This window comes from Panthera onca, chromosome D1, assembly GCF_046562875.1.
Source record: "Panthera onca isolate mPanOnc1 chromosome D1, mPanOnc1 haplotype 2, whole genome shotgun sequence".
NCBI classification, from domain to species: Eukaryota; Metazoa; Chordata; class Mammalia; order Carnivora; family Felidae; genus Panthera; species Panthera onca.
The window spans coordinates 25,574,957-25,601,611 of NC_138348.1; the positions used below are offsets into that span (position 1 = coordinate 25,574,957).

Genomic DNA, 26,655 nt, shown 5'->3' on the forward strand with positions numbered 1-26,655 from the left:
GCACATGAGCCAGGTACGAGGGCCCTGGTGGAATAGCTGAACTACTGCTGAAGTTTGATAAGGATAATACCTCAGACTCCAGTTTTGTGCGCTCTCTCTGCTAGCCCTGTAGCATCAGGCTTACAAGAAAACATTACATGTAGCGCCACCCAGAGGCAGAAGATGAGAAAGACGATCAAAAGGAAAGGAAGAGTTTCTGTCCCCACCCCCAACCCTCCCCTTTCCTCCCCCTTTTATGTTTCTTGGTGATCCTTTTTCCAAACTCGCCCTTTCAACCCTCTCATGGATTTCTGCCATCGCACAGGAGCAATGTGCTCAAGAAATGGTTGGAAACAGTACAAGCAAATAAAATTCAGGTTCCATTTTTGTCCTTTTCTGTCTCTGGACTTGGGAGAGTCACAGAAATCTTATCATTTGACAAGATCCTTGAATTTATCCCCATCTCCTCTCCACTCCATCTACATGTGCGCGCACGTGCATGCACACACACACACACACATACACACACACACACGCACAAAGGGCCTGAGATTTGAAAATCTGTACATGCCTCATCAAAGATATCGATCGATTTCATTTATCAAAGAAGAAAACCACTTTGTGACACAGAACTCAAACTTCCAAGATCTCTCCCCCATTTGGTCAGGACACAGATAAATGGCAGCTAAAATCCAACACCAAGTTGGAAGGAGATCTTAAGGCTCGTGATTCCAGGTCATGTGTGATATTTCTAGATATTTGAACTGCTGCTTTATTACAGCTTGTGGCAGTAATTACAGTACAGTCTCTCCTTTCGGAGACTCATAGCGCTAATGGCCATTTTAGAAATCATTTACATAGAAGAACATTATTGACATTTCTAACTCTTCTAAAAAAAGCACGTTTGTAGAGGGGCGCCTGGGTGGCTCAGTCATTTAGTGTCCGACCCTTGATTTCAACTCGGGTCATGATCTCAGAGTTCCTGAGTTCAAGCCCAGCGTTGGGCTCTGTGCTGTCCACAGCATGGAGCCTGCTTGGGATTCTCTGTCTCCCTCTCTCTCTGCCCCTCCTCTGCTCTCTCTCTAAAATAAACATTTTTTAAAAAAGAAAAAAAAGAGGTTAGTAGTGATAACATACAGGAGAATCTGATTGAGCAGAATAACACAGATCCAGGGAGAGACAGACAGGTGGTCTCTGATGGGGAAGGTGAAGGGCACTTATTCTCTGGGACAATAGGCAAGCTCTGCATAATCTCTCTGCGGCTCAGTTTTGTCATCTGAAAATGACAACGGTCTTCTCCTCATAAGGCTCCTAACAATCAAATGGGTTAATAAGTACAAAGTGCCGGGGATAGTGCCACCTAGAGAAAGCTCCCAAATAATGTGTGCTTTCATGGGGCTTCTACGTTTTTCTAAAATATCTCTATTCCTTTTACTACCCCCCCCCCCACCAAAAATTATTTGGATAAAATGACCATTTGGGTCATTTTACCAACCAAAAGCAGAAATTCACTCAAACTATCCCAAAAGGAGCCTCTTCTCTCAAAATTCTAAGGAGGAGGTTCTCCAGACTCACAAGGTGGAAAATTTAATGACTCAACCCGGGTGGAAATTTATTCTGGTCCATTAATAGACATTTCACCAAGTCAGAAACAAGACTAGTGAATAGGGGTTGGGAAAACACTCAACCTCTTTAGATAATAAAAAAAAAAAATAAAAATAAAAATATATAACTTTTCTATTAGCCAGAAAAAATATTTTTAAAGATATTCTTCAATGCTGCCAAGACTAAAATAAAACCAGAATTCTCCCACATTGCCAGTGAGAGAGCACACTGGTGCAACCTTTAGCAAAACAAGTGGGCATCTGTTTCAAGAACCAAAAAAGGCTTCCTGTCCCTTGACCTAGTAATTTCATTTCTGAGAACTCAGCCTAAGAAAATCTCTCAAAACAGGGAGAAAGTCATATCCACCCTCATGTTCACAACACTGAACACTATTTCTAACAATGAAAAACTGGAAGCAAATGCCAAATGAGGAGTAAACAAACTATATCATACCAAGTCAGTGGACTGTTTTTCTAGGCATTAAAACTCATAGAGAAATATGAAAAAAAAAAATACATTAAAATGTTAAAAAGGTTAAATGTTACCTCGAAAGATCAAAATATAAAATTGTATTCCCACAGTGATTACAACTGGGAAAAACCTTGAATAAAAACTTCTAAGAAGCTAACGGTGGTCCTGTTAGAGTTGAGACTTCAGGTGCAATGCCATTGTTTTTCTCCTCCCCGTTCCAAGTTTTACAGCATGTGATTTTTATTATGTTTACAATGAAAAAAAGTTTCTTCCCGTCTTATGAAAAACCTCTCCTCTGCCGTGGGTACAGAATAGCTTCTCACTGCATCATATCCCACCACGACACAGCTCTCTGGACTCTTCTCTCACCCTTTGGAAGGGGCAAGAACTCTCTTTTTTTAAGTGTACAACCTTGTAAATGGCAAAGCTACTTCACAGGATACTTGAGGCAATCAGCTCTCCGAGGTGAGGAAATCAGGCACCTTCACTCTCCTCCCGGGAAGTACCACGTTGTTCCAAAGAATCAAAGAAAGGACACGAAGTGGCACGAATTCTACGGGAGCCACTCTCCAGGTGCCCTTGGACAGACGGTGCAGTTGAAGACCTCGGCCTGGCCGACCTCAGCTGGCTCCAGCTGAAATCATTGTGCACGCTGTCCTCCGGGTATGGATAAGTTCCTTAACTGACCCCAAACGTGTGAACACCCCACCAGAGAGGAGTGGTTAGATTACACGGTACCAACTTGATGCACCAGTGAGCAACCTCACAAAACAACAACCGTGAAGGCTAAATATGGTCACGTGGCAAAGGGCCTCTCATATGAAGTAGAAACAAATGGGTTACTCAATCACCCATCGCCATGACGACGTCTGTATAAAACAGTTTGTGGAGACTGACCAATAGTAGCTAATGTTTACAAGCCACTTACTACGCCCAGGCACTGTGCTGTGTGCTTAAGGTGCATTTAAGCTTCACAACAATGCTTACCAGAAGCCTTATTCTTTTCATTTTGGAGAGGAGGAAACTGAAGCACCATGAGGTTAGGGACTTCTCACTCAATCTTCCCAGTGGCTAACGTCTAGAATATCCTGGTACCTTCTCTAAGATCACAGAGCATGTGATCTGGGCCGAGGGATTTGCACAGTCTTTCCCCAGTGCTCAGACCAATCAGGTCCTAGACTGGGAAGGAATACGTAAGAGATTCAAAAGGCAAGTAGAATTTGTTTTAGAAAAGCGACCTCTTTTCCTTCCCTCTATTACCTAAGCTTTTTAATGCTCTGTTTTTATAACTTAAAGACAAAAAGGAAAAAAAAGAAGGTCAACCGAGGAGAGATTCTTTAATGGGTGTGTTTGTGCATACACTTTTTTTTTTTAATTGTGGGGCTTTTGGGTCTTTTTTTTAATATTTATTTTGAGAGAGAGAGTGCACACAAGTGGAAACGGGGCACAGAGATGGGGAGAGAGGATCCCAAGCAGGCTCCACACTATCAGTGCAGAGCCTGACGGGGGACTTGGTCTCACCAACCCTGAGATCATGACCTGAGCCAAAATCAAGAGTCAGATGCTTAACTGACTGAGCCACCCAGGCGCCCCTGAAATTATGTTTTGATCAAAACACTAAGTAAATGCCAATCAAGTCCTTACTACGCTTGGGGGTTAAGGGTAGGAAATGAGGAGACAAAAATGAGAACAGCCAAAACAAGCCTGTTCCAAACCAAACTAAATAGCACCAGGCAGCTGCTGGGCATTTTTTTGTTTTTTAATTCTCTTTCCATCACCTTTTCCAGTTTGTGCATGAATTCTGAAATCATGGAACTGGACTGACACAAGACACAGAATCTCCTAACATTACACAGCTTCTATTGACAAAGCTGGAAATAAAACTTAAGTCTCAACTCCAAACCGTGTATTCTTTCATAAACGGACCCGGTGCTAAATAGTCCCAGCTCAGCTAAAGACAATCTGTGTTAACCAGAGTTCAAATACATACCATATTCTGAAAATGGTCATTCCACATATTTGTGTAGTTTTAATAATGCTCAAAACTGGACAGATTCTAAATTCTTTTTTTTTAATGTTTATTTATTTCTGAGAGAGAGACAGACAGAGCACAAGTTGGGGAGGGGCAGAGAGAAAGGGAGACAGAATCAAAAGCAGGTTCCAGGCTCTGAGCTGTCAGCACAGAGCCCAATGCAGGGCTCGAACCGATGAACTGTGAGATCATGACCTGAGCTGAAGTCAGATGCTTAACCAACTGAGCCACCCAGGCACCCCAAAACTGGACAGACTGTAGAGTTCACTCATACAATCACATATGTAACTCAAATTACAAACGTTACGTTTGTAGCAATTTTAAAAACCAAGAAACAGAGAAAGCTGAAATAGACATTATTAATACTGTGTTTAAAACTCTGAAAAATGAAAACGCTTTACGTATGCTGGTCCATTTAGAAAAAGAGTCACCTGCAACAAGCAAAATGAATATTCCCCCCACACGTGGAATAAACACAACATATTCCTAACCCACCCCCTCCCAAACCTTCCCTGGGGAGTGGGAGCAGGCAGGTGGGGGATCCTGGAGCCCTGGGACAGACAAGGGGCCAATCTCTGAGCGAGCAGCCTGTCTGAAGGAGAGCATCATGAAGGTGGGGGCGTGCTGGCTCCAGACTGGGCTCCAAACCCAGTTCTTCTTCCCGTGCGTCAAATCCCAGTAACAGCCACGGCAAAGTTCAAATTATCATCTCTCAGCCATTTCCTCGGCTGGCTTCCAGAGCCCTCTCTGGAAGATTCGGAGCCAGAACACACGGTTCTCCTGTCAGTGAGGCCCTGTGGCCTGGTGCCCGAAGCCCACAGACAAGCCAAGAACCAGTGTCCAGCCAGCTGTGTGGTCCCAAGGCAGTGACCCATTAGAACACCCTTAGGCCCAGCGCTCCTCAGGTGTGCTTCCTGCCTGCCAGGGTGCCACGGCCGAGCTCACTCTGCGGTGCCACACCATGGAAGAGAAAGGCACTTCACGGGGCGGGGAGCGTGATCGTCCAGCACCCCGGACGCCCTCGACTCACGTCTGCAGATTTCGAGGGCACAAAATAGGAAAGAGGCCGAAGAAGGAGAAGGCGGGGGGGAGGGTAAGAAAGAACCACCCCCATTTGCCCACGCCATATTAGCAGAGAGAAGGGCCGACAAGAGCAAATTGCCGTCTAGTCACCACCAGCCCTGGGCCGTATACTTGGCATGACGCTACACCGTATTTAGTCACTAAGAACATTCCACCATGTACGAGATGGGAAAGATGATCACCAGCCGGGGCCTTGGGGTCAGGCAAGCAGCCCTGAATTCAAATCCAGATCTGCTGCTTGCTCGCTGGGGGGACACCGCAGCCATGTAACCTCTGGGAGTCTCGGAGTCCTCACATGGAATGCAAAAAGCAGTGCCTCAGGGTGGGGTTTAGTAGAGCCTGCTGGAAGGGACCTCTGTTCTCCTGAGACTGTGACTCTGTCCCCACCAAGACTCCTGTCTCTGCACAGACCTCGCTGCTCCCAGGCACAGCTGCGGAGTGGAGAGGGCAGGGCGGCTGGCCGGAGGCCCAAACAAACGCACCAGCTTGCAGCACGTGGGGTGTTCAGGGTCTGAGCCGGATCAGGCCCTCCTCCCCTCTGCCCCAGGATCTCCCCCACCCCCACCCCAGCAAGAGGCCAGGCCACTCACGGCACTCCTTCTCATCACTCTTGTCGAAGCAGTCGGGCAGCCCGTCACACTGCCAAGCGCCGGGGATGCACCGCCCGTTGCTGCACATGAAGTTGCCTGGAATGTTGCACTCATTGGTGAAGTTGTTTCCAGGGAGCAGCTGGCTCTCTGCAGAAGAGAGAGGGGACGGGGACATGAGACAGGCGGAGGCGGCAGGGACGCGAGCCCCCACAACCGATGGGGCTCTTGTTCGACATGGCTCACATATGTGAGACTTCCGGTAGGCAACGTTACTTCCCTGGGCTTCAGTTTCCTCATCTGCAAAATGGACCAATAATCCACCCAACCCCCACCCTGGAGATTCTAAGAGAACTAAATGGAAAAATACAGGGAAAGCCTGTAGAAAGTGCTTGGCACACAACTGATGTTCACTGACTTTCTTCTTTCTCTGTCAAAAAGCTTGGTCGTGGGGCACCTAGGTGGCTCAGTTTGGTTGAGTGTCCGACTCTTGATCTCTGCTCAGGTCATGATCCCAGGGTCATGGGATAGAGCCCAGCATCAGGCTCTGCACTGAGCACGGAACCTGCTTGAGATTCTCTCTCTCCCTCTCCCACTGCCCCTCTCCCCTGCTCTCTTTCTAAAAAAAAAAAAAAAAAAAAAAAAATTTTTTTAAAGAAAAAGAAATAAAAATTAAAAAAAAAAAGGTTGGTTGTAAAACCCAAATTCTTTCCAGGCCATCAGCTGTGGCTAAAAATGAAAGTTCCAGGACAGGAGTGAGCTCTGGACTCCCAATCCGTCCAACTGCAGGAATCACGGGCTCCTTCCGGGCCTCAGACCCCGTGGCCCTACAATCACCAGATATTTGAACCTGGGCCTGTCAGCAGGAACACCGGGAGACCATCTCACTTTAGCCCACAAACCCACCTATGGTCATATGGGGAGGAAAGGACAAACTGAAACTTGAACTCAGGGCACCAAGGTCACTGAACTATTTGCCAAGAACTCCTGGAGGTTTAGAATGAAGCCCCAGGGTTTAGATTCCAGGGCACAGTCCGAGCACAGTCACCAAATGCTGAGGCCCTGATGAGAAAAGGCCAAGTCTTAGGCTGGACAGCAAACAGGGAAGAGCAAAGGCTCTTCATGGGGACGGGGCTGCTGAATTCATCCACCAATGGACCCTGGGGACAGATTTTCAAGGGAGCCAGAATCTAATGAATCTCATCAGTCTGAGCCAGTGTGTTCAGCAGCCAGGAGATAAGGAGCCATCTGGAAGTAACGTTGTTTTAGGGGAAAAGGAGAAAAAAAGACCAGGCCCCCAGGGGTCCTCTCTGAATCTTCAATAAGCCATTCATCGAACATCTGTGACCAGACACTTGTGTAGGTCCTAAGGATGCAGAGATGAAAGGTGGGGCTCCTCCCTGCAGCCCAGGAAGGCATGAGGCTATGCCAGTGGTCTTACTGCCATGTGCAGAGAAAGAGTGGTGTCCAGACCTGCCTGGGAGCAAGAGGAAGACAGCAGGGCCAAGGACCCTCTTTCACAAGCTTTGCCAAAGAGAAGCATCTCACTCCAGATCCCGGACGTGACCTCTTTTTCATGCCGCTAGCCTTTACGTAGCTTCTTAATTTTACCCGGAATGCCCTTGGACCCGTGAGTGTCCTAGGAAACCCCTGCGTACCCTTTTGCACACAACGTGTATGTAACTCTCCGTCTGAACTGTTCCCTGACTTTTCCCAGCAGAAATGAGCCCTTACTCTGCTGTGGCAGCTCCAGCACTACTGGGATGGCACTAAAAGTATTTTACAAGTGGAACAAACAGGCAACAAGAAATTGGAAAGGACGCAGCCCTAGGCAGGCAGCACCACATCGGCCGTGGATTTTCCTCGCAGACCATCCACCCCGCCACGCTGAGTAACATGCGTGCACATCTCCCTCCTGGAAATGAACTTTTGTAGGTCGCTGAAGAATTCCATAACAACGACTACAGTGAAGGGCCTCGCCCTGCCTTACTCCCCACACTAGTATCCTGAACATCTCTCTTGACCCCTCCTCGCTCCATCATCCCCTTTGGAGGGCCAACAGCTGAGCCCTGCACGCCAGTCTCAATGCCACAGGCCTGACTCCAGCCCAAGGGATCGCCACCTCGCACCAACCTTGCTCCCAGTCTCCCAGCCTGGCCTCCTCGCCTCCCCGCCTCCCCGCCACGCCTCTGTGGCCAGCAGGATCTTTCTAAAGGGCAAATCGATCGTGACTCTTTCTCACTTTAAAAAGCCACTGAATGGGTTCCCAACGTTCTTAAGGTAAAGTCAAGTTTTAACATGTTACAGAAGGTTCCAGGGAAGAAGTGGCGTTTACAGTGCATGCTAATACACAGAGAGATAGAACATAAGGCTCTTCAGGCCTGAAGAGCACAGGAAGGTTCAGCCCAGGGCACTGAAGGGTATAGAATAAAAAACCCTCACGGCTCTGACCGTCAGGAATTGCAGACATATTGTGTCGCTATTTCCCCTATCCCACCCCTGGGTCAGCCATTACCAGACATGGTGCCCTGTCCACTGAGCCCACACTCAGTAAAAGAATCCCTCTCAAGACCGGACTCCAGAAAGCCTCCAGCAACCCAGAGAAAAGCATGAAACCGATTCAACACCTCTGGGTGAGCGCAGTCACAGGACAAGGGGAATCACAGGAGAGAAGCCCAGAAGGGCAGTCAGGTGCTGGATCCCAGCCAGCCACGGAAGGCACAACCCAGACCGCCCACCCATTCCAGCTGTTTCCTTACAACTGCTCTGGGCTTCACCAGCAAGCTCCCAGGGAATTCCTCCGGGCTCCAGAAGGCAACTGTCACTCTGTTTTGTTTGGAAATCACCCACATATGCCTCTGTAGAGCTGCCTCCTCGAAGGCAAGCCCCCTAGAAAAGTCACTGCAACTGTGAAATCCTGTTCGGATAAACAGATTTCCAGAGCCAGAAAATGGGCCAGATTGGATTCCAGAGTGCTTGCTCTGAGAGTCAGTCGACAGGCTGGGCGTGCAAGGCTCTGACAAGTGAAAGGGCACGGCACAAAGACCAAGTACCACATCCGTCATACACAGGTGGCCCTGCCAGCATAGGCTTGAGGTGCTTCACCGGCAGGACCAGGGATCCCCGGGCCCAGCAAAGGCTAACACAGAGGAGCGCTCTTTGTGAGCTCCTGAGCAACTCCATTATAAACGCAGACGGCACGGAGCCTTGTGCTTCAGGGAAGGGACGAGATCACCAACCTCAAAAGCGTGAGGAGAAACCAAGGCAAAGAGAAGTTAAATCCTGTAGGCTTTGTCTTCAAAAATCTTCCTGAAACCCATCCAGTGCGCTTTTATTAAACTGGAACGATCCCATCTAAACCAATGGTTCTTGGGGTGCCTGGATGGCTTAGTCAGTTAAGCATCCGACTCTGGTTCAGGTCGGGATCTCATGGTTCATGGGTTCAAGCCCCACATTGGGCTCTGTGCTGATAGCTTGGAGCCTGGAGCCTGCTTTGGATTCTGGGTCTCCCTCTCTCTTTCTGCCCCTACCCCTCTCTCTCTCTCTCTCTCCCTTTCTCTCTCTCAAAAATAAATAAACATTAAAACAAAATTATTTTAAACCAGTGGTTCCCAACAGGGGACAATTGTGCCCACCTGGGGCACACATGGTGATGTCCGGGAGACATTTTTGGTGGCGGCCTCTAGAGAATCAAGGCTGGGAATGCCGCCCCTCACCACACGGAAGTATCCAGCCCGAAACGTCTGTAGTGCCAAGGAAGTCCTTGAGGAAGTCTGGGAAAACCAACCCCCCAACCTGCTTTTCCCATGCCCCCCAGGTTCTGTCCCCTCACAGCAGTGAGATTTTAAAATGCTACTGATGGCTTCTCAGTGCCCTTATGAGTAAATCTAAGACTCGTGCCACGGTTTACAAGGCCTGTCGTGATCAGCCCCTGCCTACCTTTGCAACCTCATTTCCTAGAATATGAATGTCTTCCCTGCACGGAGGCCCCCATACATTGCTACTTACGGACACTGATTCTTCCACCCACCTTTCACCTGGTGAGACAGGTTGAATTGTGCCCCCCATTCACCGCCCCAAAATTTAATATGTTGAAGCCTTATCCCTCAGTACCTCAGAATGTGTATTGGGAGCCAGGGTCTTCGAAGAGGTGATTAAGGGCCCAACAGACATGCATGGCTTGTCTAAGAGGACAGCCAAGCATTCGCTTATGGTTTATTCCCACCCTGCATACTCTTCCTCGCAAAGTTCCATCCCCTCCCTGCTTCATCCCCATGAAAGGCAGCGGGATCTATACATACATAGTTGAAAATAAGGGACGTGGGGGCGTCTGGATTTGTGCACGTAAATTACTACCCCGTCTGCTTTAAAAGAGGTAAGAAATCTTTTCAGCCCGACAGCAGGACTTTCTAGTGGCTGAAATATTTATCCCATCTCAGTGCCTTGGGACACATTTAGAATCCAAAAAAGACAAGCATTAGCACGCAGTTGGCTAGCTGGGGTTTTTCCTTCCCCCTTTTCTTTTTTTCATTAAGCTGAAAAATGAAAAGAGTTGCCCATGTTCACTGCAGCACATCACTTACTTAAAATAACTATACCATCTGCACCAAGGGAAAAAAAAAAAAATTCCAAGTCCTCCCCCAACAGGCAAAGGCAAACAGCGAGCAGCAGCTTCTCCCAAAAGTTCTGGCATCCACGAATTTATCCCGGATGAGGGAGCCACACCCGGAGCAACAGCAGAAACACAGACAGCTGCTGCGTCCTCCCAAACTGTCCTTCTGGAACGCGTGCAGTGAGTGATGTTGACTTTTCCAGCTGAGAAATGGGAAACCCATTCTCCCCGCCAGAGGCCCCCACACGCTCCTCTCTCCCTCTGCCGCTCTCCGCCAGGACACTCCTTGTCATGACGCGATGCAGAACCGACATCTGCAAACTATCGACAGGCCCTCCTTCCCAATTTCTGTCCAGTCGCCTCTGTTTTCATCCCTCGCCTCCCGACAATCCCATGTGCAGGCTCAAGGAACAACAAAGCAAGACATGCCCACGTACGTGCCGACAGCCTGGCGTTCTGTTTTTCAGCGCTCAAACAGAGCTACCCTAAAACCCTCCCTGGAGAATTAACACACCTCCTCCCACTGCCTGGTGCCAACAAACATAACGCTATAAGCCGCTGGAAGCCACCGTCTGTTTTCCCTTTGAACTCGCTTCTTCGACACACACGTTCCATGCACGGGCACATGTACAGCACCAAGTGGGCTGGTCTGCAAGGACTCGTTTGCGAACATCCCTGGAAAGTCCCTAAAAGTCCCTCGGACCCCAGACTGCTCTGCGTGGTGGCATCAGTGTCAGACGGAACCAGAGACATCTGTCCCAAGCACAACCCCGATCCGTTCAGTTCTCACCAAACTGCTTCCTGCTGAGCTCTGCTTTGGGGAACGTTCTGGCTGCCATCAAAAGGGAGCGGTCACAGGGGGATGTGTGAGCCCGGAGGGAGGCTGTGCCTCTGGCTCCAAGTACCTATGCACAGCCAGGCCTCTACTTCTGTCTAGACTCTGCACACAGCTCCTCCCTGGGAGAACATTCCAGGGGCCCCAAACCCCGTTTACCCATCCGTTCAAGGAAGATACAGCCCAGGGAAATGGGTGAGAAGGCATAAAACGCCTCACAGGTTGAGCCCGGGACTGCTGAGCCTTGGCATTCACACACTCCATATTTACACAGACTCCATGTTTACACGTACAGGGTATCCTGCTCACACCGACACTGAAGGAAGAGAGTGTTGCTGCAGGAACAGCTGACGGATGGAGCAAGTCTCCTAAGCAGGGAGTGAGCCTCGCTGTCCGTGCAGCCTCTGCGCTCCACGCAGGTTTCTTGTTTGCTTTTGCCATGAAATGCAAAACGGCAACCGCTACAAGATGATCAATGCTCTGTTTCCTCCCTAAAATGAGTTGGCAAAGAAAGCCAATGGCTAGTATTGATGGGCCAAGCAAAGCGAAAGTGAAGAGGTCTACGAAAGGGACAGTTCTTCACCAGGAAATGGCTTTCGAAATTATTTCTGCCCTGTATTTATAGCCTCATTAAGGGCCTGAAGCTGTTACTTACATTTTTTAGTTATGCTTCATCGCATTTCATGGGGAAAATTATGTAGGAAGAGCGTTAACGTCGTGGGGATTTGCAGAGCCTTCGGGATGCAGCCCTTGCAAGGTCCGCGGTCCACAGCTCAGGGGGCTGGATGGCAATGCTGGAGGGGGCTGTTCCTCATGATGCTAACCCTCAGGGGTGGGCACGGAGCCCCACCCTGCTCCCCCTCCCTCACGACCCTCCCTTTAACAGCCCTTAAGGAATTGATTATTATTGATCTTCCCCTAGGGATGATCTAACATCTGCTGCAGCTCTCAACACATGACAGGACTTTAACATATCAGTTCTTGTCCTTCACAACAGCCCCATGCACTAGGCAGCCATGCCCATTTTGCAGTTGAGGAAAACAGAGACTCAAGAAGCAACCTGCCCAAAGTCACACAGCTAGCAACTTTTGGGACCAGGTAGTACATATTTTAGGCTGTGCAAGACAGGAAGCCAAATTAAAGATAGAAAGGTACTGGGGCAACTGGGTGGCTCAGTAGGTTAAGCGTCAGACTTCAGCTCAGGTCATGATCTCACGGTTCATGGGTTCGAGCTCCGTGTTGGGCTCTGTGCCGACAGCCCAGAGCCTGGAGCCTGTTTCAGATTCTGGGTCTTCCTCTCTCCCTGCCCCTCCCCTGCTTCTGCTCTATATCTCTCTCAAAAATAAATAAACATTTAAAAAAATGTTTTTAAAGACAGGTACTTCTATAAAAGGAGAGAAAAAATGTTCCACAAAATATGCATTGGTAAAATTCAACACATGATCATTATTGAGAACAATTTTTCATAATACAGGTCTACTAATGAGAAGAATAGAATTACGGGGTGGGGGGTGGTGGTGGGAGAGGGGGCAGGTAACACTGCACTTGATAAGGTTCAAGGTTAGTGTTCCCTATCATCAAAATCTATCGCAAATGTTTAATTTTTTTCACCATTTAAAAATGTTAAAACCCTTCTTAGCTAGGTGACTTCAGTGGGCTGGCTCTGGCCCATGGGGCACAGTTTACGGACTCCTAAGCTAGAAGATGGCAGGTCTATTCAAAATAACAAAATGACCTTAGGGGGCATCATCCAAAGACACTTCCTCTCTATCCCACATCCCCACCACTTTCAGGATCTGAAATGATCCCTGTGGTTCAATGGCTGCTCCCCAAAACCATGAGGGCGCAGACCTTGGCTGTCCTGCTCCCCGTGTGTTCAGCAACTAGCAAGGTTCCAGACACCCAGCAGACACTCAGGAAGTGCTTACTGACTGAAAGAGGGATGATGCATCAGGACCCTTCCAGCTGGGACATTCTCAAGTTTTATGACTTTACCCAAACCCTACTTGAACCCATTCAGATTTCCGTGCAAAATGCAATGGATAAATGACATCGGGTCTGTAGAACACTTCTGAGCACCCAGGAGGAAAAGAACAGAAGCGAAGAACCACCAGATGAACTTGTGCACACACCAGAGCCCTTGCCAAGGGCTGGCTGCACACCAGGCCCAGGGTGTCAGGCCCGGGGGAGAACCTGGGGCAGGAGCTGTCCCCCACATGCCCCTTCTGTCCTTTCAGCTTCAATCAGCAGCAGCAGAAAGTGCGAATCAGGCAGTGCAGCTAAACTAAGGACAAGAAAGGGGACGGCTTTATGACCAATTTTTATCAGGCCCGCAGATAACCCAGGCTTAAGACAGGGCCATCAACCCTGCACTTAAGCACGTCTCAGAAACAGCCACAGGGTCAAGAAGAAGGAGTTTGCTCTGACCCCAAGTTCAGCTCAACCCTATCTGCCCGGAGATGGCTGCAATAATCCCTACGGTCACTGGGAACCATTCTGCAGCCTGTATTACCTGTATTACACTCCAGAGACACCCAGGCAGGGCACGTATGGAAAATCCCAAACCAAACCAAGGAATAAGGCCAGAAAAACAAAATAAGCTTCAATTAGGCCGAAAAGCTATCTTTACGAGCTCAGGATAAGGAAGGATTTCCGAAATAAGACTAAAAAAAAAAAAAAAAAAGCATAGACCATAAAGATTGAGAAATACAACCACACTAAAGCGTAAAACTCCTGCTCATCAAAAGATACCACAAACAAACCTAAAAGGTAAGCCACTAACTGAAAGGCTGTATCTGCCACATTTAGGACCCACAGAGCTCACTACCCAGGATTTTCCTACAAGACTGTATGAGAAAACACAAGCCATCCCACAGAAAACTGGACAGAATGTACGAACAGGTGCTTTCACTGACGAGAAATATCAAACAATCACTTCAGATGTCCTCAGTCTCACTTGCAATCAAAACATAATTCACGAAACAAGAAAGTTCTCCTTCGCACCCATCAGACTTGCAAAAAGGTGGAGTCTGACATTCTCAAGTAGCGAGACGATGTGACGCAACAGGAACGCACGCTGCACGTGATGGAGGAACTCGGAGCGACAACCTGGGAGCTCCTAGTGACCCCGCAGATGCTCCTACCCTTTGACCTGCCCATCATCTTCTGGTGCACACCCCAGGCACGGGGAGAAACGCACAAGAGACAACAGCAGGAGCACGTTCCCGGCTGGTACCACTAGCATAGAAAATTGCAAGACAAACTCAATGTTCAGCAAAAGCAGGATGGATGAAAAATAGGGTTGCATCCACACGATGGAACAGCACCCAAGGCTTCAACTTAATCAGCTGAGGTGGCATGGATCCACACGGGTCAATTCTGAGAAACCCAATGCTCAGTGAAGAAAGAGCAGATTGCAGAATATCACTGAAGTCAAGCCTGAAGACTAGAAGACTTTCACGGGTAGATACAAATGCAAAAGTATTTCTTTTTTCATTGTACAGGAAAAGAAAAATAGCAAATTCAGGAGCGTGGTCACCTTCTGGCGAATGGGATCAGAGGGGACACAATGAACTGCAAACATAAGATTTCTTTCTTTGAAACAATCTGAAGCAAGCATGACCAAATATCAGAATTCAAGGGGGCCGGGTGGAAGGCACACAGGCTTCCTTCGTGTTATTCTTGGTCCTCTTCCCCATCCCTTAAAAAATGTTTCATTAATAAAATTTATTATAAAGAACAAAAAAATATGCTAATATTTGAGAAAATCTCTGAAAGACATATGGAACCATTTACCACTGATATCCTAGCTTCAAAAACCCCATCAACTATAAAAGGATGAGAGATAAAAGGGGGCAAGTTATTCACGCTGGGGAAAAAAAAGAGCAAATGCAAGGACATCCATCTGGGAAATTCGGTCCTATTATGAGCTCTTTTCATTTTCTGAAAGGCAGCAACAGTTGCAGAGTAGAAGCAAATTGTGGAGGAAAAAATAAACACGTCTCATAAGATAGATTTACCCACCCAACTCATTAAGCCTTGACATTCCGAAAACAAAAATAGCAAGGCCTAGCCAGAAGGGCAGATATTTTTTTAAATACGAACTCCCTGAGACGTCAGGGTGGGCAAAGCCTCGGTAATCTGTCCATCTCAGAATAGCCCGTACCATCTGCCCCCTCACCCCTCCTCAAGGAGGCCAAGTAAAAGGGCCCAGCGATGATCTGGCACACCCAATCACAACTGCCAAATGCCTGCTTCTCTATAGCTGTGTGACTTCAGACAACTGAGTTACCGTCTCTGAGCTAAAACTGTCCACTCACAAACCTGGGGTAAGTCCACCTTCTGGGCAGGGTTGCTGAGGGATAGAGATATAATATCTATACACAGATAAAGAGATAAAGTAAATATAGTTAAGAGTACTTGGCAGATACGTGGGGCTCAAGAAATAGCACTGGTATGTTCCTCCTTCCTGCCCTCCATACATTCTCCCGGACTCTCCTCACAGAGCTGGTACTGTCCCTTTTCTCTACCTGCCTCCCTAGAAAGGGCGCAGCCTGGACAAGCGGGGCTGACTGGCTAAGAGTACATGTCACCCAGGTGCAAAAATGTAGACTCTGGGGACAGACGCTGGGTTCTGAGAACATAGTTACGGAGCTCACAATGTGACTCTGGCTTTGTATCTTCTAACACACAACAGTCTCCGTTAGGTAATTCCTAAAGAAATAAGTAGCCCTTCGGGGCATCTAGGGAGCTCAGTTGGTTAAGCATCCGACTCTTGATTTCAACTAAGATCATGATCTTGCGGCTTGTGAGTTCGAGGCCCACATCGGGTTCTGCAGTATGGATCCTGCTTGGGATTCTCTGTCCTCTCTCTCTCTCTCTCTCTCTCTCTGCCCCTTTCCCCTTGTGTTCTCTCTAAACAAACAAATAAAAAAAAGAAAGAAGTAGCCTTTCTTGGATCATCCCTAGGACTCCTTAGCAGCAGCAAAATCATAAACATGAACCAACTCCTCAGAACAGCGTGGTTAGGACACAGATGAAAAGAGAAAGGTACGTGGGGTTCATCAGGATCGGAGGGAGCTGCTCTGTGTCCATGAGCCTCAGTGTCCCCGTGTGTAGAATAAGGCAGTAACAGATGACATCCAAGTTCCTTTTTAGCTCTCAACTTACTATTCCTACTTCTGAGGACACACACCCAGTCCCCATGGAGGCAAACACTCACCATCTGCCTGTCCTAGATACATTCTTCAGCATTTAAAAATAATACCTGGGATTTACACAGAGCTCCTCCACTATAGGACTGAAAACATCCCTCCAAGCCAGATACCGAAGGTAGTTCCTCCTTGTTCAATACAGGGAGACTTAGGACCCAGAGATCTACCAGGCGGTCAAAAAGGCAGCACGGAAGCTAGCCAGAGGATCCCAGGTTCTCAGACCCGGGATGACACTGTTCCTGCCTCCGCTCGACACCGCTGGTCCCACCTTCCCCCGAAACAGGAGAAAGTCATCTCCAGGGGGCCAGGAATCTGACCTGCCTCCTGCTCTCTAGGGACGCAAGGGCCTCTCCGGTTCACTCCATTAACCACAATCTCCCATCACACCTCAGCAAATGAACGGCTGTCTGGCTTATCACTTCCGATCAGGGGAGGAACCCTGCTAGGGAAATCAAAAACACCAGCCTGTTACCAACCAAGCAAGGGCGGAATACATATTAACTGGTGCGTCTTCTTAAATTTTCTTAAGTAGCTTAATCCATTAAACCGGTCCATCCAGCTTCTACAATCTGCTCACGTGGGCACCCTCCCTCCGTATGGAGCATGAAGACAGGCCCTCCATCATGAGGAATTAGCTGACTTCTTGAGCAAATGATGTTTGTACATCTAGCAAGTGCCAGAGTTAAGCAGTATTTACTGCTGGCGTCCCCGCTTCAGTATGCACGTCTGAATGAGCTCGGCTTTCAGAGAGAGCAATTTACCTTTGCAAGAGACTTGTCGGATTTGGCAAATCAAAGGGCTGACACCGTGAAGACTAACCTGTTTGGGTTCTTCAGATTGTGGAGCGTATGACGGTCCAGAAAAGAAATCGATTAAAGATTAAGGAAGGATTATAGAGCTTGCCTCGCTCAGGTCGGCCTGGGAGCCCACAAACTCTGAATTCTAATGCCACTCGTTCCCAGCTCCGGGAATGGCTTAAACCTCTGTGCCTCAGTTTCCTCATCTATAAAATGGAGATGGACCAAAGGCAACCTTGACAAGCTCTCTGGGGAACTAAAGGGCTATTCTGTCCATCTGGTCTCAGAGTTGCACAGTGACAGAGGGGAAAACCTCAAAGCTCTTGTCCTGCTTCCCTCACACTGGAAAACCTAAAAGGATGAAGAAGCCAGTGGAAGCTTCCAGGACTGTCACACATATAAGCATGCAGATAAAGGCCATACGACTAGCCAGAGTTCACTGTTAAGGGCATCCTTATTCACTACTGAAGAATTACTATTATATAAAGACTAGATGTAACGTAGGCACAAAATATGCCACTCTACACAAGACATACCGTTCTATGGGGCGCCTGGGTGGCTCAGTCGGTTGAGTGACCGACTTTGGCTCAGGTCAGGATCTCACAGTCTGTGAGTTCGAGCCCTGCGTCGGGCTCTGTGCTGACAGCTCAGAGCCTGGACCCTGCTTCGGATTCTGTGTCTCCCTCTCTCTCTGCCCCTCCCCTGCTCATGCTGTATCTCTCTCTCAAAAATAAATATTAAAAAATTAAAAAAAAAAAAAAAAAGAAATTATTTCCAATACATCCAGTCTGCCCCACAGCAGACTAGTCTCCCTCCCGGTTGGGGCTACTATGGTGCCACGCTAACGGGGACCGCTCAGTGCGGAGACACTGGGAAGAAATCAAAGGCCTGCGTGTCCTGGCCAGCCCATCTCTCCTATAGTTCTGTCCTAGCCCCCCAGGTTACTTTACAAGCTCCCCATAAGACCTCTCAACATAACCTATGCCAACCTCTGTCTCTTCACCTCGCAGAGTGTTCCACGGTTCCCGTTCTGTCTTCCCCACCATGAGCAGCTTTTACCTCAGAGGAGGGAATGTGTCCTAACGTCCTAAACAGAGCCAAAAACAGAATGTCTGTTGTGATGCATAGATGGAGGAAGGGAGGGAAGAAGGGAAGAAGGAATAAATAGCACAGGTGGACGGAAATACGGATGGTTGCTTCTTTGTGCGAAAATACTATGAAAATCATTCCACCAAATAGTTTTGTGGATGACTCCTGCAAGTCAGGATTATTCCTCAACCGTGGGGACAGTCCACATTTGTATGCAGCTTAAGATTTATGTAACAAAAACATGTTTCTTCATGCTCAGATAATAATTTGATCTGAAGTCATTTATTTGAAAAATGGGAGGAGGAGAGGAACCAAAAATATTTTTTATTCATATTATTATTCTCTTTCCTGAGAGGTCTATGAACCTTGGGATTTTCTACAAAGCAATCTTAACACCTGGATTAGCTTGAGCTTAATCAATCATTCTTCATGGATGAACATAAAAATTCAAAGGTAGCCCAACTCTCCACCATAACGTCAGCAGGTTAGAGCTTGCCTCCAGAGCTCTTGGGCACCCGGACTCTGTATGGGATGCGAGCTGCCCGCAAGATCTGGCACAGCTGCCCAGGAGACAGATCCAATATTCTGTGATGACCCAATCTCTCAAGAGATCAAGGATGGACACGTGTTAAGTGGGGAGGGGGAGCAGAACCAACCAGATTCAGGTGCAGAAGTAGCCGAAAACACCCGTAAGAGTCAGCCCTCTGTTTCTGCTCCATACCGGCTTGGAGGTGGCCTCACTTAAGCCTTCAGGCCTCCATCCACAGGGAGGCTGATTTCCCCTCTCCCCAGGGCAAAGCCCAAACCAGCAGCACCCTACACATGGCCTTTGTTTGTTTCTTTCCGTATCCAGGGAGTAGTGACAGCTGTACCAAAGACGGTGGCATTTTGGGCTGGGACTCTGCTCCAGAACAGGCAAAGAAAGAAGCCATCTGCTGGTGGAGGCAGTGAGGGTGGCCTGGTGGAATGAAGGGGCCTACAGGGGCTTGATCAACGGTCTGCCATTGTCATCAAGGGCCATGGGAGCACTGAGACCCGGGTCCCCAGTAACTGCCCTGACATCCTTTGAACAAAGTCCAGTTTGTTTACCCACGCGGAAGGTGGCAACGGTCCGCAGGCTCTGGACGTGAAGAGAAGAATACTGGCTCCAACATGAACCTGCCAAGAGTTTAAGAAGCAACACTGGTCTAGGAAATGCCGGCAGAATAAAGAAGCGTCATGAACCAGAACTGCCAACACGGCTTGAGAGACTCTCCCTGTCCCTTCTTTTATGGATCATGTGCCTTTATGCTAAAGACATGAGAGACCACGGTTTTTTAAGAGAAATGAGGCAAGGGACCCAGCTTCCCACTGAATGTCTGCGATAATCAGCTCCAACAGGCGCCAACCCCCGCCTGGCACAGCTCACTTTTCCCTGCACATCACGATTCACCCGTGCTGCACAAATGATAATGCATTTACAGACGGCAGGGACTTTCCAGCCAGGAGGGAAAATTTCACCTAATTAAATAAAAACAAAATAGAAAACCCAAGCCTTTAACCAGCGCCAATTTGAAGACCGACTACTGATCTTCTGTGGACCTTGACAGCCAGGAATGCCAATCAAGATGATTTTTTTCCCTAAAATCTTTTAAAGCGATCCTCTGTGTCCCCGACTGCAAAGAACTCCTTAAAACTCGGGGGGGGGGGGGGGGGAACCGCAAAGAAAAATGGATACAGTAAATGACCTAGCGTGTCACGAAACATAAAGATGGCTAATAGACGAACGGAGAGTGCACAGCCTCAAGGGCAGGTAAAGAAATACTAGTAGATATGCCAATTTTTTAAAGCAATCTGATCAGCAAAAGCTAAAACGTGGATAATGCTGAGAGCTGGCATAGATGTGAGGACAGTGGGACTGTCATACTACTGGTGAGAATGTAAACACCCTCCTGAGGCCACCTGGCAGTAGCCAGCACTATTTACAGAGTGTACCTCTGGATTCCGTTTCTAGGAACCCATCCTTAGGAATATACAAACGCACAGAGAAACACAAAAGGCGTCCCCCCCCCCCCCCACATACTTACTTGTAGAGCTTAAAACTTAAAAGAACTTAAATGTCACCCAAGAGGGAGATGGGTAAACGTGATATGGCATATCCACGCTAGAACACCACAGCACATAGGAAGAACACCTACCACAGAGTCAGGGGGGTAGTAAATTACAAAACGGTATGTGTAACATAAGACGTTCTTGTTTATCTCTAGAGATGTATGTGATAATATATAGGCACCTGTATTTACATTCACATCTAAAAGGTCCTAGAACATACACTCCAAGGGAAGAAACTGAAAGGTCTGTTAAAAAAAAATATGGGCATATTCTGGGGCACCTGGGCGGTTCAGTAGGTTAAGCATCTGACTTCGGCTCAGGTCATGATCTCGCAGTCGGTGGGTTTGAGCCCCATGTCGGGCTCTGTGCTGACAGCTCAGAGCCTGAAGCCTGCTTTTGGATTCTGTGTCTCCCTCTCTCTCTCTCTGCCCCTCCCCTGCTCATGCTGTCTCTCTCTCTCTCTCTCTTTCTCTCTCTTTCTCTCTCTCTCTCAAAAATAAATAAACATTAAAACAATTAAAAATGTTTTTAAAAACATGGGCATATTCTTATTGGCATCTTTTCTTTGAAACGAATTCCTTAAAATAACACCATGGCAGGGGCACCTGGGTGGCTCAGTCAGTCGAGCATCCGACTTTGGCTCAGGTCATGATCTCAAGGTTCATGAGTTTGAGCCCCACATCGGGCTCACTGCTATCAGCGCAGAGGCCGCTTCGGATCCTCGGTCCCTCCTCTCTCTGACCCTCCCCTGTTCACGCTCTCTCTCTCAAAAGTAAATAAAACATTTAAAAAAATATATCACCATGGTAAATGTGCCTGAAGAACTTACAAAAGTAACCAAGATGATATGGGGGAGGGACTGCAGTGTATTGTTAGTTATTAAGTCAGACACACACACACACACACACACACACACACACACACACACACACTAGCTCCTTTAACGTTAAGAAGCAAACCCAAAAGAAAAAGGTCATCCCATTTACCAATTTATAACATACAAAAGAGACAAAGCATTCCTTGAAACTTCAGAGAAGCAAGTTGGGTGAGAGCCCTTTTACATAATTATGAAACTAAAAGCCCCAAACATTGGCCCAAACTAAAATGAATGAATGAATGAGTGAATGAATGAACGAATGAACGAAAGAATAGGGAATCATTTGGAGAAACCTGCGGATGGCTTTCTTAATGAGTTACCCCGGGAAATTACCCAAGGGCTTTATTCCCTTTGATTCGGTTTTCCAACACAAACCCACCCCACAGGAGAGCTGCTGAGCCACCTTCCCCCAGCCACACGTTGCCCTTTCCTCCCGCCTGGCCCCTCACCCCACACCAGGGGCCCCATGGTAGGTCGGTCGCTGGCCTGCGTGCCAGTCCTCCGAGCTCTGACTCGGATTCAAGGGATACAAATTAATCTGTCGTCTGTGAGGAATGCAGCGTGTCTCTCCAAGGCGAGCTTGTGCTCAATGTGAGCCCACAATTATAGCTCGCTCGGGACTCCCGCTTCCCGCTACTGGACCTTCCAGGTGGCTTGAGGCCACACTTTCTGCTGAAAGACAGAAGAGCTCATCCAAGGGCGCCTGCAGCAGGAGAGCCAGACCCAGGCGCCCAAGGCTGGCGGGATGTCTGTTCGCCAAGGATCCGGAGTTGTCCTCCCAACCCAAGTGGGTGGAGGGTCGTCCCACAACCCGCCTCCTTGGAAAGGGGACGGAAATTAGATGTTTTTAACAGTGAGCAAAAAGGAGCCAGACGCTCTTAGTCTTGCCGGCGCAAAACCGGGCGAAAGTAATCTATGATGTTGGAAGTCAAGAAGAGGCGTGGGAGGACCAGGTGGCGATGCGGTGGGGGTCCTGGGGGTGTTGGCGATGCTATTTCTTGACCTGAGAGCACTGACTCCCCGTGTGTTTACTTTATGCAAATTCACGGAGCTCCCCACTTAACATCTGTGCACTTTTCAGTACGTATGTTAAATTTCGATAAAAAGGTTACTTAAATAATAAAAGAAAACCTTTCTAGTGGGAAGCTAGCTCACAGGCACTGACTGCCTCTGTCCATTACGGGTTGACTCCCTCCTTTCTTTCCTGCAGCCCCAGCCACCGACAAATGTACTGGTCAAAGTCACGCCAAGTCCAATAGTCCCCAGTGCCACGATGTGGTGACAGGCAGGGGACTGGCGGTGTGAGCAGTGGGGCATGGAATGTGCAGCATTTATTTTTAATTGATTTGCTCATTTTCTCCTACTATCAAAACAGTCCCACTCCTTTCCTCCAATGCCCAAAATGGCAGCAGCCCCACCCGGATAAACCCCAAGCATGCAAACTTCTCAGGCCTGGCACAAGGCTCTGTGGTCCTGTCTACTAACCCCATTTGAAGAACGAGCCTCCAGGAAGCATCCAGAAAGTCTGCCCGGCTGCTCCAGCTCTCAATCCAAAAAGAGTCTGAAGCAGGGTGTGGCCCTCCTCCTGTAAGTCAATACTATCTCCAGTTACCTCTGCCCTCACTCCCCAAAACCCCCTGGGTTATTTGTGGATTATCAGCGATACTTGGGGTCTCAATGAACTTCTCCAGGTGGTCAGTTTGGGGGTCCCCCCTCTTTTGTTTTGTCTTTTGACGAAAAGGATTACAGAAAACTAGAGGGAGAGAAAAGGGATCCAGAATGATTTACATTCGACGAACCCACAAATTAGGCAACTGAATGCTGGTCGCTGCTTGAGGCCAAGTGAGAAGTCTGAGCCTGGCTTTCTCTTTCTCTCTCCCTCTCTCCCTCTCTCTTTCTCTCTCTATCTCCCTCCCTCCCTCCGGCCCTCCCTCCCTTGTTACAATCACGCTTTCAAAAAGACACCTGCCAAGTCACCACCACTGCCCAGATGTTCAGGGAGAAAAGCCTCAGCTCAAGCAAAGTACAGCTGGTTGTCGCTCACCAGCAAGGTGACTATCACCTCTGGAGGGCATAGCAGGGTAGCAAGGAGCGGGAGAGGACCACCACCCCAGCCAAGGGCAGTCTCTGATTTGAAGACACTACTGGGGTACCAGCCCATGTGCCTGCATATTGCATCCTTCCAGCAACTTGGACCTGTCTGGCATGACTGGGACCCTCATTTTATGTGATGCTGCTACCGCATTTTCATTCAAGGCCAGCTTGGTCAATACCCTACATTGTGTTCCCCACACAGATACATTACGTTTCTGTCCACCACCCCTTTGTCTGTCTGTCTGTCTGTCTCTCTCTCTCAGATCAAACAGCTTCTGTTCAAACTTTGGCCAGGAGCAACTCAATCTCCCGACACCTCCCGCATCCCAGGAAAAATCCCAAACTTGTGTAAACACAGAAAGACCCAAAGCTCAGCCTGGGAACGAGGCGGGTGGTCAGGTGGGCAAGGGACACCTCAGGCTGCGCTCACCGGGCCCAAGAATCACAGACCCACGGTTGAGGGCAGCAACCACAGATCCAAAAATCACACAGGAAAGCCTGAAAAAGAACCAGCTGAAGACTTAAAAAAAAAAAAAAAAAAAAAGGTTTCTTTATTAAGGCAGGGAAAGGGAGGGTGCTAGCAAAGCCGGACTTGATCAACTGTCTTCTGGTGCCTTCTAGATCCTAGCACACAGCACATAAACACGAGGAGCTGGGCCACGGACCGTCCAGCCTCAGGGGTGTCAGCAAAGCTGGTCAGTGAGAGGCAGGAACCACCACCCCAACTCAACAGAAGGGAAAGCCTCGAACACACTCCCTTGGGGGTTACAAGCACCTGTGAGGAGGAGAGAAGGGAATCGACTCCGTAAAACACCATCCAAAGGAAAAGACACCCATCCTTCAAAGTCCCCATCATAAGCAAGCTGCCAAGAGGCTGAGGGCCCTGCTAGCAAGCACATACTTTCAGGAAAACGTCTGCTTTAACCAGACTCCTGTGCATCAGGTGCTATCCTCACTTTTTTTTTTTAAGTTTATTTATTTACTTTGAGAGAGAAAGGAGTGACCAAGCAGTGGAGGGGCAGAGAGAGAGGGAGAGAGAGAATCCCAAGCAGGCTCTGCGCTGCCAGTGTAAAGCCAGACCTGGGGCTCAAACCCACAAACCGCGATATCATGACCTGAGCTGAAACCAAGAGTCAGGTACTTAACCGAATGAGCCACCCGTGGGCCCCTATCCTCAGTACTTCTTAAAGAACAAGAGACAAGAAAGCCCAGGAACAAGACAAGTTATTTCTCAAAATTCCATACAAATAAACAAGAACAACATTTCTAGCCCTACATATACCAAATATAATCAACGATGGGCAAGCCAATTTATACACAGCAGATCTTTTTATGGTTCAGAATTAACAAGTAACTTCAGAATTTATAAGGGAGAAACAGGATTTCAAACGTTCCATGAATTTCCATTCTCTGCTCCCCAAGCACCACAGTTTGTTTGTTCCTACCTTTTCCGACCAGTTTTTTCCAGTTTCAAAAATTCCCAGACATTCACATCTTTGATAGAGACAGAGTACTCAGAATTCCTAACCTCCAATTACTTAGAATATAGATGGGAGGAAATCTAAATGTGCTGATTAAAATCAACAGGAAGAAACCACCTTCAAGGACAGTAGCAACAAAAAAAGCAATTTCAGACATTTCAAGTTAAAAATGGCTCTGACTCTCTCCACTGTCTTCAACCACAGATAAGCAGACCATGATCACTCACTAACAAGTGCTGGTGACGGGCCACCCTTCTCTTAGAAATAATCCCTACATTATGTCATACCCACTATGTGTTGGAGCCTGTGCTGGTGTTTCATGCATGTTATTCAATCCACACTGCATCCCTACTGACTAGATTTTATGCCCATTTTACAGATGGAAAAACCGAGGTTCAAGATGACAAAACAGTCAATGAGCACTGGGATGCAGATCAAGGTCCATCTGGCTTCCCAAAACACTCCTCCCTCCACCACCATCGTGTTCCCAAGACAGCACAAACGGACCACCTTTCAAAGTCACAAATCGAGTGTTATTGGAATAGCGGGACTTCTTTTTTTTTTTTTTTTTTTTTTTTCAACGTTTTTTATTTATTTTTGGGACAGAGAGAGACAGAGCATGAACGGGGGAGGGGCAGAGAGAGAGGGAGACCCAGAATCGGAAACAGGCTCCGAGCCATCAGCCCAGAGCCTGACGCGGGGCTCGAACTCACGGACCGCGAGATCGTGACCTGGCTGAAGTCGGACGCTTAACCGACTGCGCCACCCAGGCGCCCCGGAATAGCGGGACTTCTGACGCACAAATCCTAACAATTATGTACCCGAAGTGTGGGAGAACCATCCAATCTGAAACTGGGCAACTGCTGCGTTCCCACTGCCAAACCACTTGAGCTAACGTTCTCTTGGACAATGACAGTGTGCCACTGCACTGGGTCCACAAAACAAGATCCTTATATTTAAATCGACCCATTACCTCCGCATGCTCTGTTGTGTGGTAAGCATTCCTTCAATTAACACAGGCATTCAATGACCCAGAAAGAACTGACTGAGCACCTGATGTCCTTCAGATTATGATAAATACAAGATCTGAGCACTTTCAAAGCCTACAGTTTGACCAGAAGAGAGGAATATGCACCTACATGGCTATAATTATAAAACCTGAGGTCATAAATGCCATCAAAAAGGAGTACAACATGGGATATAGGAATCACTAAGGAGGGAAAAATTTCTTTCAGGGAAGTATCATGGAATGCTTCACAGCACAGTTTTCAATCAGGCTGGCTTTGCAGGGTGAGTAAGATGTAGACTTGCATTCTAGATAAAATCTTAAGCTAAGCAGGAGCATCTGGGTGGCTCAGTTGGTTAAGCATCAGACTTAGCTCAGGTCATGATCTCACAGTTCGTGGGTTCGAGCCCCGCATAGGGCTCTGTGCTGACAGCTCAGAGCCCGGAGCCTGCTTCGGATTCTGTGTCTCCCTCTCTCTCTGACCCTTCCCTGTTCATGCTGTGTCTCTCTCTGTCTCAAAAATAAATAAATGTTAAAAAAAAAATGTTAAGCTAAGCAGAGGCAGGAAAACATTAACGAAGAGGAACAAGGGACAGAAGGCTGAGAAAAGCTTTAAAAGCCAGGCTGTGGAATGTAGACTTCACTTTGCCAACAATGAGAAACCAGCAGCAACAGTTTTTTGGTTTTTGTTTTGAACTATCATTGAGTAATCCCTATATCCAAGGTGGGGCTGGAACTCACCACCCCAAGATCACAAGCCTCATGCTCGACTGATGAGCCAGCCAGGCGCTCCAAGAGCAACA

At 48.0% G+C, this 26,655-nt stretch overlaps 1 protein-coding gene across 3 annotated transcripts in view; it reads right to left on the reverse strand.

The window, feature by feature from the left end:
* Window positions 1-26,655, reverse strand: part of LDLRAD3 (low density lipoprotein receptor class A domain containing 3) — a 240,064-nt gene that overhangs the window by 164,868 nt on the left and 48,541 nt on the right. For 2 of the 3 annotated variants that reach the window (XM_060606368.3, XM_060606369.3), the window contains exon 2: window positions 5,761-5,907. The exons of the other annotated variant lie outside the window; for it this stretch is intronic. In XM_060606368.3, coding sequence (XP_060462351.1) covers window positions 5,761-5,907 — 147 coding nt within the window. The remainder of the gene's footprint in view (window positions 1-5,760; window positions 5,908-26,655) is intronic. 3 annotated transcript variants of the gene reach the window in all.